Source organism: Dipodomys ordii, unplaced genomic scaffold (assembly GCF_000151885.1).
Source record: "Dipodomys ordii isolate 6190 unplaced genomic scaffold, Dord_2.0 Scaffold11, whole genome shotgun sequence".
NCBI classification, from domain to species: Eukaryota; Metazoa; Chordata; class Mammalia; order Rodentia; family Heteromyidae; genus Dipodomys; species Dipodomys ordii.
This window is the reverse complement of record NW_012267227.1, coordinates 15,673,255-15,685,969: the sequence shown is the minus strand read 5'-3', so window position 1 is coordinate 15,685,969 and position 12,715 is coordinate 15,673,255. Positions and strand designations below refer to the sequence as shown.

At 56.5% G+C, this 12,715-nt stretch overlaps 1 protein-coding gene across 1 annotated transcript in view; it reads left to right on the top strand.

Moving 5' to 3' along the window:
- The window catches only part of Map1a (microtubule-associated protein 1A), a 21,620-nt gene that overhangs the window by 7,148 nt on the left and 1,757 nt on the right, over positions 1 to 12,715 (top strand). The window contains exons 3-5 of the mRNA XM_013009982.1: positions 4,706 to 4,788; positions 5,063 to 5,203; positions 5,393 to 12,707. Of these exons, the coding sequence (XP_012865436.1) occupies positions 4,706 to 4,788; positions 5,063 to 5,203; positions 5,393 to 12,707 (7,539 nt within the window). The remainder of the gene's footprint in view (positions 1 to 4,705; positions 4,789 to 5,062; positions 5,204 to 5,392; positions 12,708 to 12,715) is intronic.

The window sequence follows — 12,715 nt, the reverse complement described above, 5'->3', positions numbered from 1 at the left end:
CCCCCCCCCCCACTCCCACCCCAAGTGCCGCAGACTCTTTCCTGAAGCTGCCGGCTGAGGCCGGGAGTCACTGCCTCCATGAGGGGCCCCCTCCCACACCCCAGGGTAAGAGCCGGAATGAAGGGTTCGGTCCTGGCCGAGGGCTGGGGGTGTTGTGATGGAGAGAGAGAAATGTGTGTGTATGGGGGGGGGAGCGGATTTCTGGTAATCTAGCGCATCTGGAAGTAGCCCAGCTGGGTGGGCTGACTCTGGTGGTGGTGGGGTGTAGGTGGCTGGGGGGGGGGTCAGGCCAGAGCCAGGTAGAACTAAACCGGCTCTGTGACAGCCACCTCTCCAGCTGGGCAGGGGTGGGTGGAAGACAGCAGCCAGCTGGTGGTGCCCCGCGGCCTGGGGGCGCTGGAGGAGTCGGGGTGGGGGGGTCGTGTCTTTGGTGAGAGGCTGGGTGAAGACTGTGAGAGAAAAGAGGGTGTTAAGGGTATGCTACCATTACGAGGCTCTGTGGGGTGTCAGCTGCCGGGTCCCCAGCTGCTCCCCATGCTCGGGGTGAGCGAAGCTGCCTGCCGGAGAATTTTTGCCAAGTAAGGGAAGATAAAAGGAGGGAGGAGAGGGTTATTAAGACGGGGCACGCGCCTCTTTTACAGACTGACCAGTCTGCAACAGGCCCTGGCACCCCATTCTCCACAATCAGCGATCAGCTTGGGTCTGGGGCTGTGAGGGCCTCACCTCCCCCCCCCCCCCCCCTCCCTCCCCCTCCAGCCTCTCCCCAGTAGCTGCCTTGCATTCCCCCATCCTGTCCACCCCACAGGTCCCCTGGCTCAGCCCCACCCCCACCTCATCTCTTGCATTTCTTCTCAAGATGGGGGCTCTTGCACAGAGAAGCCAGTTTCTTCTTCTCCTTCCCGGCATTTCCCCCCCCCCCCGCTGCTCCCCAACACACACCACCAGTCCCCACCCCCCACCCCCATCCCCATGCAGAGCCAGCCAAGAAAATGACTTGTCATGCTGGGGTGGGGGGGGGGAGGCGGAGCTGGAGGCTGAGCTCAGCGCGCACACTCACACACTGCGGCAGAATGCAGCTGCCCGAGCACCCCCCCCCATTCCTGCCACACTGCAGAGACACCTGCCCTCCTGCCTGCTCAGCCTCCACTCGCGCTGTCCACCCCGTAACCCCAGTAACCCCAGCACTGGCCAAGAAAAGTGTCCCGCCTCACAACATAGTCCTTTCCAAAAGAAAAGAAAAGGGGGGGGCGGGAATCTGTTCTCTCCCAACCCTAAGGTCTGAAAAAGAGGGGTGCAGTATTTTAAACCCTGTGCTTGCCAGTCAGATCTGGTTCTTGAGGACAGAGCCGGAGCTAGGGTCTGATGCCAGAATAGTAACTGGAATCAGAAGTGTTGTTGTGGTTATAAACCCCGGGAATGTGGGTCTGTGGGGGTGGGGAGGAGGTACATGGAAAGCAGATCAATTTGTGCCATGGATATTTCTTTTTCTTTCTAGTCCACTGTCAAAAGTGTCACTCGTGTGTGTGTGTGGGGGGGGTGGAATCCTTGCCTTTGTAAATCTGAATCTACTTAAGGCTGGTAACTCCTTAGATTCCCTAGCTGCCCTAGGCCTGGATTGCCTGAGTCACTGAAGTGGCTTTTGTCCCTTGGACTAGCCTCAAAGTTCCCCGACAGCACCCCCCCCCATTCTCAAGTTCATACAAGAGAACCCTTGAACTGCTTTGGGCCTAACACACCATGAATGGGGTTTGGTCTTCTGACCATTGTCCATAGTTCCTTGTCTACCAACTGTATCTGGGGGCCTTTCCTGTCTCATCTAAGGGGTCCTGGCATGGTGGCTTTCCTCTTCACAATAGACCCTGGTCCTGGACTCCTTTGGTCCCAGCCTCAGAAAGAAAAGAGAGATAGGTTATAGGAGAGGGTTTCGAGAACAGATTATGAGCCCTCCCACCAATCTCTTCCAGAAAGCCCACTCCCCAGCCCATCTGTTGGAGTCTGCACTGTATCTGTAATCGGGAAGGGGTGGAGGGGAAGGGCAGCATCCTCCTTCAGCATCTGGCTGACCTTCCACTTGCTTTGCTGCACTGCCTCGTGTTTCTTGCTGGCCTGGATAAAAGCAACCCATAGCTCAGTAGGGGACTGGGGAAGTCTTCTCCTTTTTCTCCAGTGTCTGTGGAAAACTCCAACCCTTTCCTTCCTGATTTATGTTATTTGTGAGCCAGCCCCTTACTCCCCATATCCAGAGTGGGGGAAGGATAAAGGGAGAAATGGTTCACAAGGGATGGACTTTGAGGTAGAGTCAGGTCTCTCTGGAGGAAGGGAAGGTGGGAGCAGCTGGGAAACCTTTGGCAGTGGGTTGGAAGCAGGGGCGTGGGTGCAGGCTTGGCTAGTGAGGAGCCAGAAAGCAAAACTGGAAGTTACGGTCCTGTAGATCCTTGGGATTGAAAAGGGGACGGGGTTTGGAAAGGAGGATGGGGAGTCTGGAGACCCCAGGCAGAATTTCCCCATCTCCTCATTTTGTAGACTTTCTGTTCATTCAGAAGCCTAGGGCAAAGGCAAACCAGTGAGGAGAAAACTGAGAAAGAACCATCCTCCCGGGAGTCCTCTCCAGCTGAGCCCCCACCATCCCCAGGCAGCGCCAGGAGCTTAGTGCTCCAGAGGGACAAAAGCTTCTTGTCAACAGGACAGAGTTCCAGGCAGAGGGGTGGGGGCCTGAGCAGAGGAGGGTGCATAGATGAAGGGAGGAAGAAGACAGCCAGTGAGGAGAGGGAGGCGGAAGCCCTAAAAGGAAGGGCTGAGGGAGCCCATTTCTAGGTCTTACTCAGCAGTATCCAAGGAGGCAGGTCTACAGCTAACCTGATTTCTCCTTTCTCTCAGTCCTATTTTCTTTTCTCTTTCTTCTTTCTTTTTTTTCTTTCTCTCTCTTCCTTCCTTCCTTCCTTCCTTTCTTTCTTTCTGCCTGTCTTAAGGCTTGGACTCTGTCCCTGAGCCTGTCTGTGCTCAAGTAACACTCTAGCACTTGAGCCACAGTGCCACTTCCAGCTTTTTCTGTTTATGTGGTCATGTGGAATCGAACCCAGGGCTTCATGCATGCTAGGCAAGCACTCTACCACTCTACTGTGTGTGTGTGTGTGTGTGGTCAGCCATAGGGCTTGAACTCTGGGCCTGGGCACTGTCCCTGAGCTCTTCAGCTCAAGGCTAGCACTCTACCACTTGAGCTACAGCACCACTTCCAGTTTTCTGGTGGTTAACTGGAGATAAGAGTCTCACTGACTTTCCTGCTCCACCTGGCTTTGAACTATGACTCTCAGATCCCAGCCTCCTAAGAAGCCAGGATTATAGGTGTGAGCCACCAACACCCCGCTTTTTTTTAAACTACTTCTTTGGGGGGTACTAGGGATTGAACCCAGGATGTCGCACTTGCTAGGCAAGCACTTTGCCACTGAGCTACATCCAAGCCCCTACACTGGTTTTTGACACGGAGACCTTGTGCTTATTAGGTTGGTGGTATACCACTAAACCATGCCTTCAGCTGTGCTTTGTTTGGTGCCAATCCTGGGCTTGAACTCAGAGCCCAGGTGCTGTCCCGGAGCTTTTTTGTGCAAGGCTAATGCTCTACCACTGGAGCTGCAGCTCACTTCAGGTTTTTTGGTGATTAACTAAAGATAAGAGTCTTATAGACTTCCTTCCCAGGCTGGCTTTGAACTACAATCTTCAGATCTCAGTATCCTGAGTAGCTAGGGTTATAGGCGTGAACCACGGCACAAGGCTTCCAGGGGTTTTTTTTGTTTTTGTTTTTGTCAGTCGTGGGGCTTGAACTCTGGGCCTGAGCACTTTCCTTTGTGCTCTTAAGCTCAAGGCAAGCCCTTGAGCCACTGAACCACTTCTGTTTTTCTAGTGGCTTATTGGAGATAAGAGTCTCACTGACTTTCTTGCCCGAGCTGGCTTTGAACCATGATCCTTAGATCTCAGCCTCCTGAGTAGCTAGGATTACAGGCGTGAGGCACCGGCACCCAGCCCAGGTTTCTTTTTTTTCCTGGTTATTTTTAGTACAGGGTTCCACTTCTTACCCAGGCACATGACAGTGCTGCTATCTGCCTACTTTGGGCTGGGATTTCAGGCATACACCACCCTTCCCTTCTGCCCAGGCTGGCCTATCACTGTGATCTTTCCAATCTTAGCCACCCATATAGTTTTAGATGACAAGCAGTGCACCACTGTACCCAGTTATGGGTTGAAGAGGGGGACGAGGTCTCACAAGCCTTTCTGCCTAGGCTGGCCTTAAAGCGCAATCATCCTCTTTTTAGCTTCCCAAGTACACAGGATTACAGGAGTGAGCCACTGACTCCTGGCCCTAAGCCCCATTTTCTAGTCATGTATCCTTTTCTCTCCTGCCCAACACAGCACGTGTTCTCTCTTTCTTTTTTTTTTTTTTTTTGGTCGGTCCTGGGGTTTCAACTCTGGGTCTGGGCGCTGTCCCTCAGCTCTTCAGCTCAAGGCTAGTGCTCTACCAGTTGAGCCACAGCACCACTTCTGGTTTTGAGTGGTTTATTGGAGGTAAGAGTCTCATGGCCTTTCCTGCTGGGGCTGGCTTTGAACTGTGATCCTCAGATCTCAGCCCCCTGAGTAGCTAGGATTACAGGCATGAGCCACCGGCACCCGACACCTGTTCTCTTGAATACAATTTCCTACATCTCTCTCTTAGGCCAGAGGACCCTTTGCCATCAGAGTGAGACCCTAGAGAGCATCGTCTTGGTCAACCCCAGTGCGGACAGCATCAGCTCTGAGGTAAGGCCAAGGGCCTAGGCCTTGCTTGAGAGGCCTGCTCTAAGTGCTAGAATTTTAAGAACACTATTAAGTGCCACCATTGTAAGACCCAAAATTCCTGTCTACCATCAAAACTGACTGACCACCGCTGGTCCCACTTTGGAGGCGTTGTGGGGAAATACCAGTGGGGAGTCTTTCCTTACGTTTCCAAGGTGGGGGGAGATGAAGAATGGTCTTTGCCTTTCCCTGAGTTTTCCCCCACATCCGTGACACTGCTTCTCTCCTTCCACTCCAGGTTCGCCATCTTCTTAGCAGTCCATCAGCTCACAAACTACTGATCTTAAGTGGACAAAGTTTAGAGCCTGGGGGAGACCTCATTCTCCAGAGTGGTACCTACTCCTACCAAAACTTTGCCCAGGTCCTTCATAGCCCAGAGGTAAGTTCCAAAGGAAAGAGCTAAGGATCGGGACTTGAGCGGTGGAGAGCAAGTCTTAATACTGCTTGACCATCCGAAAATAGGAGTCAATTGACTTTGAAGAGAGGTGCAAATTAAAAGAGTCAGGCGAAGACAATCCTCTGTGACCTGATTAGCTTCTATCTATCTATCTATCTCCCATTCCTCTAGATTGCCCAATTGCTCAGCAATAGAGACCCTGGGACCCAGGCCTTCCTCACTGTGTCCTGCTTAGGGGAGGGTGATTGGAGCCATCTGGGACTCTCCAGTTCCCAAGAGACCCTGCACCTCCGGCTGAACCCCGAGCCCATGCTACCCACCATGGATGGTGTGGCTGAGTTCTCCGAGTACGTTTCCGAGACGGTGGACGTGCCATCCCCCTTTGACCTGCTGGAACCCCCCACCTCTGGGGGCTTCCTCAAGCTCTCTAAGCCTTGCTGCTACATCTTCCCGGGTGGCCGCGGGGACTCGGCCCTCTTTGCAGTCAATGGTTTCAACATCCTCGTGGATGGCGGTTCTGATCGCAAGTCCTGCTTCTGGAAGCTGGTGCGGCACCTGGACCGCATCGACTCGGTGCTGCTCACGCACATTGGGGCAGACAATCTGCCGGGCATCAATGGACTCCTGCAGCGCAAAGTGGCCGAGCTAGAGGAGGAGCAGTCCCAGGGCTCCAGCAGCTACAGCGACTGGGTGAAGAACCTCATCTCCCCCGAGCTTGGAGTCGTCTTCTTCAATGTGCCAGATAAGCTACGGCTGCCTGATGCCTCCCGAAAGGCCAAGCGCAGCATTGAGGAGGCCTGCCTCACGCTTCAGCACTTAAACCGCTTGGGCATTCAGGCCGAGCCTCTGTACCGGGTGGTCAGCAACACCATTGAACCACTGACCCTCTTCCACAAAATGGGTGTGGGCCGGCTGGACATGTACGTCCTCAACCCCGTCAAGGACAGCAAGGAGATGCAGTTCCTCATGCAGAAGTGGGCGGGCAATAGCAAGGCCAAGACAGGCATTGTGCTGGCCAATGGGAAGGAGGCTGAGATCTCCGTGCCCTACCTGACCTCTATCACTGCTCTGGTGGTCTGGCTACCCGCCAACCCGACTGAGAAGATCGTGCGTGTGCTCTTTCCAGGAAACGCACCTCAGAACAAGATCTTGGAGGGTCTGGAAAAGCTTCGCCACCTGGACTTCCTCCGTTACCCTGTGGCCACACAGAAGGATCTGGCTGCTGGGGCCGTGCCTGCCAACCTGAAACCCAGCAAAATCAAACAGCGCGCTGACAGCAAGGAGAGCCTCAAAGCTGCTCCCAAGACCGCAGTGAGCAAGCTGGCCAAGCGGGAGGAAGTAGCAGAAGAGGGAGCCAAGGAGGCCCGCTCTGAACTGGCCAAGGAGTTAGCCAAAACAGAGAAGAAAGCCAAAGAGTCCTCAGAGAAGCCCCCAGAGAAGCCTGCCAGGCCCGAGAGGGTACGGACAGAGTCAAGTGAAGCCCTGAAAGCAGAGAAGCGAAAGCTGATCAAGGACAAGGTAGGGAAGAAGCACCTGAAAGAGAAGATCTCCAAGCTGGAAGAGAAGAAAGACAAGGAGAAAAAAGAGATCAAGAAAGAGAGGAAGGAGCTCAAAAAGGATGAAGGGAAAAAGGAAGAGAAGAAAGATGCCAAGAAGGAGGAGAAGAGGAAAGATGCCAAACCTGAGATCAAGAAAATCTCCAAACCCGACCTGAAGCCCTTCACACCTGAGGTACGGAAGACCCTGTACAAAGCCAAGGCCCCGGGGAGAATGAAGGTAGACAAGAACCGAGTTTCTCGTGGAGAGAAAGATCTGTCGTCTGAGCCCCGGACACCCCCAGCCCAGAAAGGGGCTGCACCACCACCCACTGTCAGCGGACACAGGGAGCTGGCTCTTTCCTCACCAGAGGATCTCACACAGGACTTTGAGGAGATGAAGCGGGAGGAGGCCGAACAGAGGGACACGGGACTAGGAGAGAAACCACTGCCCGCAGGTACGACAGAGGAGGGACCCCCAAGCCCAGCCGTGCAGGGAACACAACCCACCGTCCCAGAAGAGCACGTGACCAAGGGGAAAGAGATCACCCCGGACATCCCCGAGGAACAAGGCAGCAAGGACAAAGGCCCAGACTCTGGGGCTGAAACAGAGGAAGAAAAAGATACTTGGGAGGAAAAGAAGCAGAAGGAAACAGAGAAGCTTCCAGAGAGAGCTGAAGCCAGAGAGGAGAGCGAACCCGAGGTAAAGGAGGATGTGATAGAAAAGGCTGAGGTGGAAGAAATGGAGGAGGCTCACCCTTCCGACGAGGAGGAAGAGGAAGAGACCAAGGCTGAGAGTTTTTACCAAAAACACATGCAGGAAGCCTTGAAGGTAATCCCCAAAGGCAGGGAGGTTCTTGGGGGCCGGGACCTGGGACTCCAGGGGAAGGCCCCCGAGAAGGAGACCTCATCATTCCTAAGCAGCCTGGCCACACCTGCAGGAGCCGCTGAGCATGTCTCTTACATCCAGGACGAGACGATCCCTGGCTACTCAGAAACTGAGCAGACCATCTCGGATGAAGAGATTCATGATGAGCCAGAGGAGCGCCCGGCGCCAGCCAGATTCCCTACCAGCATGTACGACCTCTCTGGTCCTGAAGGTCCAGGCCCCTTTGAAGCCAGCCAGCCTGCACAGAGTGCCGTCCCTGCTGCCCCCAGCAAAGGCTACGGGGCACCCGAGACAGAACTCACCTACCCCCCCAACATGGTGGCTGCCCCTCTGGCTGAAGAGGAGCACGTGTCCTCAGCCACTTCCATCACTGAGTGCGACAAGCTCTCTTCCTTCGCCACGTCGGTGGCTGAGGACCAGTCTGTGGCCTCGCTCACAGCGCCCCAGACAGAGGAGACAGGCAAGAGTTCCCTGCTGCTGGACACTGTCACCAGCATCCCCTCCTCCCGCACCGAGGCCACGCAGGGCTTGGACTACGTGCCATCGGCTGGCACTATCTCACCGACCTCTTCGCTGGAAGAAGACAAAGGCTTCAAATCACCACCCTGTGAGGACTTCTCTGTCACCGGAGAGTCAGAGAAGAGAGGAGACGTGGGAGGGAGACGCTTGACTGGGGAGAGAGCTGCGGGAGAAGAAGAGGAGAGGGCAGACCTACAGCTCTCTGAGAAACGTCACAGCCCATATGGAAGCCCAGGGTTTGGTACCCCCGGGCAAGCCCTACAGCCAGGGGAACCAGCCCTTGGAGAAGCAGAGGAACGGTGCCTTAGCCCGGATGACAGCACGGTAAAGATGGCTTCCCCTCCGCCATCTGGTCCACCCAGTGCCACCCACACACCCTTCCATCAGTCGCCAGTGGAAGACAAGTCTGAGCCCCAAGACTTCCAAGAAGACTCCTGGGGAGACACTAAGCCTCCCCCCGGCGTGGGCAAGGAAGAAGCTGCGAAGGAAGCAGTCAAGCCAGAGCCCGAAGAGAGCACACGAGAGGAGGCGACGCTACCTCCTCCCAGGAGCCCCCAGGCCCAGGGAGCGCCTGTTGGCCTGGCTGAGGGACACACAGGCTGTACCATTCAGCTGTTACCAGAACAGAACAAAGCCATAGTTTTTGAAACGATGGAAGCAGGATCTGGGCTTCCAGACCCAATTCTGGGTACGGAAGCCCTTCCCAGGGAATTGACGACATCGCTCCAGGAACCTGGTGAACCTCAGAAAGATGAGGCGCGTGACCGAAGCCTCTCTCCTGAAGATGCAGAGTCCCTGTCTGTCCTCAGCGTGGTCTCCCCAGACACTGCCAAACAAGAGGCCGCTCCCAAGGCTCCCTATGGCCTGACCGGGCACAAAGGCCTCTGGCCCGAGGCGTCTCCAGAAGACACCCAATCGCTTTCCTTCTCAGAAGAGAGTCCCAGTAAGGAGACCTCGTTGGATATCTCTTCAAAACAACTCTCTCCAGAGAGCCTTGGCACCCTCCAGTTTGGAGAACTAAGCCTAGGAAAGGAAGAAAGGGGACCTCTGATGCAGGCTGAGGACACGTCTCTTTACCAAGCTCCTGCGTCTATTCCAGAGCCTCATGCCGCCACCATGTCCCCTCCCACAGATGGGACCACTGGATCCTCCGTACAGGCTGATTATACAGAGAAGAGCCCTGAGGGGAAAAGGCCTGCCGGATCCTTCTCTCCCTCTGCACTGTCAGGAGATGGGAACCGCTTGCCCGAGGTGATCACAAGCCCCGGGGAACACCTTCTGACCCCCCATAGCTCCCTCACCAAGAGTCCCGAGTCTTTGTCAAGCCCTGCGATGGAGGACATTGCCATGGAATGGGAAGGTAAGATCCCTGGGCTGAAAGACAGAACTCCAGAGCAGAAGGACAAGGAGCCTGAGCCAAAGGAGGAAGTCCTACAGCAGAAAGACCAAGTTCTGCAGCAGAAGAGCGTGGTAGAGCAAAAGGCTACGGCCACAAGTCAGAAAGACGAGGCTGTAGAAGAAAAAATCAAGGTTGTGGGAAAGCAGGATAAGACCTTAGAACTAAAAGACAGAGACATAGACCAAAAGGAGGCAGTTCTAGAGCAGAAGGATGAGCCTGTGGAATCAAAAGACAAAGATTCAGAACAAAAAGACAAGGCCCCGGAACAGAAGGACAAGATCCTAGAAGAGAAAGACAACGTCACAGTACGAAAGGACACAGCCCTGAAACAGGAGCAGGCCCTCGAACCAAAAGACAAAGGAGAAAAACACAGAGATGCAGAACAAAAAGACCAAGTCTTGGAACTGAAAGATCAGACCCTACAACTGAAAGATAAGGCCTTAGAACAAAAAGTGCAAGACCTTGAACCTAAGGACAAGTCTCCAGTAGAGAAGGTCCTTGAACTCAAAGGTCAAGTTCTAGAACAGGCAGACAGAAGCCCTGAACAAAAAGACAAGGTCCAGGAACAGAGGGATGAAGTCTTAGAAAAGAAAGATCAGGCCTTGGAGCAAAAATACTGGGCCTTAGGAGAGAAGGATCAAGTTCTGGAACATGAGACTAAAACTGTTGAACAGAAAGACAAAGCTCTGGAGGAGGACAAAACTCAGGAGCGGGAGAGCTTTGTGCAGGAAGGTAAAACTGTGAAACCAGAGGAAGCAATCCTAGAGGAGAAATCTCCAGAAAAGGCCAAGCCTGCGGAGCCAAAAGAAGAAGCTGTTCTGGAGAAAACCAAAGCCCTGAGGCTGGAAGAGAGCCCAATGGAGGAAGAAGGCAAGGCCCAAGTACAGGAAGAGAAGTACCAGAAGGAGCAGGATGTGCTCCAGGGGTGGCGAGAAACAACTCCCACCAGAGGGGATCCGGTTGGAGAGCAGAAAGAGCCCGTCCCGTCCTGGGAAGGCACCTCTGCTGAGCAAGAGGTCAGGTATTGGCAGGACAGAGATGTGGCTGTGGACCAGGATGCATACTGGAGAGAGCTGAGCTGTGAGAGGAAGGTCTGGTTCCCCCATGAGCTGGATGGCCAGGGAGGCAGCCCACGGTACACCAAGGAGCGAGAGAGCACGTTCCTCGACGAAGGCCCAGATGAACAAGCACCCCAACTGCAGCATACACCCCAGAGCCCTTGGGCCTCAGACTTCAAGGATTTCCAGGAGATCCCCCCCCAGAAGGGGCTAGAGGTGGAGCGCTGGCTTGCTGAGTCACCAGTAGAGCTGCCACCCGAAGAAGAGGACAAAATGACACCTTCTCCCTTTGAGATCATCTCCCCTCCCACCTCTCCACCTGAGATGGTTGGACAGAGGGTTCCTCCAGCCCCAGGACAAGAGAGCCCCACCCCAGAGACCAAGCCTCTGCCCCCCACGAGGAACGAACCCACCACCCCCTCGTGGCTGGCTGAAATCCCACCCTGGGTACCTAAAGACAGGCCCCTGCCCCCTGCACCCCTCTCTCCAGCTCCAGCTCCCCCCACACCCGCTCCAGAACCGCGGACCCCGGCGCCCTTCTCCTGGGGCATGGCTGAATATGACAGTGTGGTGGCCGCAGTACAAGAAGGGGCAGCTGAGCTGGAAGGTGGGCCGTACTCCCCGCTGGGGAAGGACTACCGCAAGGCCGAAGGGGGAAGGGAAGAAGAAAGTGAGACTGCTCCCGGAGATCCAGCCATCAACCCCTACGGCTCCAAAGTCCCCGAGGCCAGTGCCAGCCAGGCCACCAGAGATCCAGAACAGACCACCGAGCCGGAGCAGAGAGAGCCCACGCCCTACCCTGACGAGAGAAGCTTTCAGTATGCGGACATCTATGAGCAGATGATGCTCACCGGGCTGGGCCCCGCGTGCCCCACCAGGGAGCCGCCACTGGGAGCAGCTGGGGACTGGCCCCCGCGCCTGTCCAGCAAGGAGGAGGCTGCTGGCTGGAACACCTCCGCAGAGAAGGAGCTTTCCTCTCCTGTCTCGCCCAAGAGCCTCCAATCGGACACCCCAGCCTTTAGCTACGCAGCCCTGGCCGGACCCACCGTACCTCCCAGGCCAGAGCTGGAACCACCCGGGCCAAGCGCGGCAGAGGCCAGCAGCCTCAGCCCACCCGCAATTCCTCCCCGAGCTCCTATTCCACCGAGCAAAGGCCCACGCTCCCCCCCTCCTAATGGTAACCTGCTCAGCCACAGCCCAGACAGGAGGACCCCGTCCCCCAAAGAATCAGGCCCCGGTCACTGGGATGACAGCACTAGTGACTCTGAGCTGGAGAAGGGGGCTCGGGAACAGCCAGAGAAAGAGCTTCAGTCCCCGAGTCCCCCTCACCCGGCGCCTGCGGGTCCCCCAACACTGTGGCCTGAAACCAAGGCGCCTCCCAGCCCTCCCTCAGACTCACACCTGGGTCCTTCCCGGCCCAGCCTGGACTTCCCGGCCTCGGCCTTCGGCTTCTCCTCCCTGCAGCCCGCTCCCCCGCAGCTGCCCTCCCCAGCGGAGCCCCGCTCCGCACCCTGCGGCTCCCTTGCTTTCTCCGGAGACCGAGCTCTGGCTCTGGCTCCAGGACCCCCGGCTAGAGCCCGGCACGATGAGTACCTAGAAGTGACCAAGGCCCCAAGCCTGGACTCCTCCTTGCCCCAGCTCCCATCCCCCAGCTCTCCCGGGGTCCCTCTCCTCTCCGATCTGACCCGACCCGCCTCGCCGGCCCTGTCTGAAGGCTCGTCTTCCGAGGCTACCACCCCGGTGATGTCCAGCGTGGCCGAGCGCTTCCCCCCAGGGCTAGAGGCCACAGCCCGGGGGTCCGGAGAGCCGGGCCCCGGCGGGCAGCCGTCCGCCCACAGCCTCTGGGACCTGACGCCTCTGAGCCCAGCACCCCCGGCTGCACTGGACTCGGCCCCGGCCCCGGCGCCCGCGCCCGGTCTGCCTGTAGACATGGATGACAGTACCCTGCCCTGCCGCCTGGAGTGCTCGGGGGAAGCCACCAAGAAGCAGCCGGGCCCCTCCGGGGACCGCGCAGCCAACGGCCTGAGTGAGACCTGCCCCGTCCCCCCGGGCCCGGCCCTCGCGGAGGAGGAGGAGGAGGAGGAGGGCCCGGCC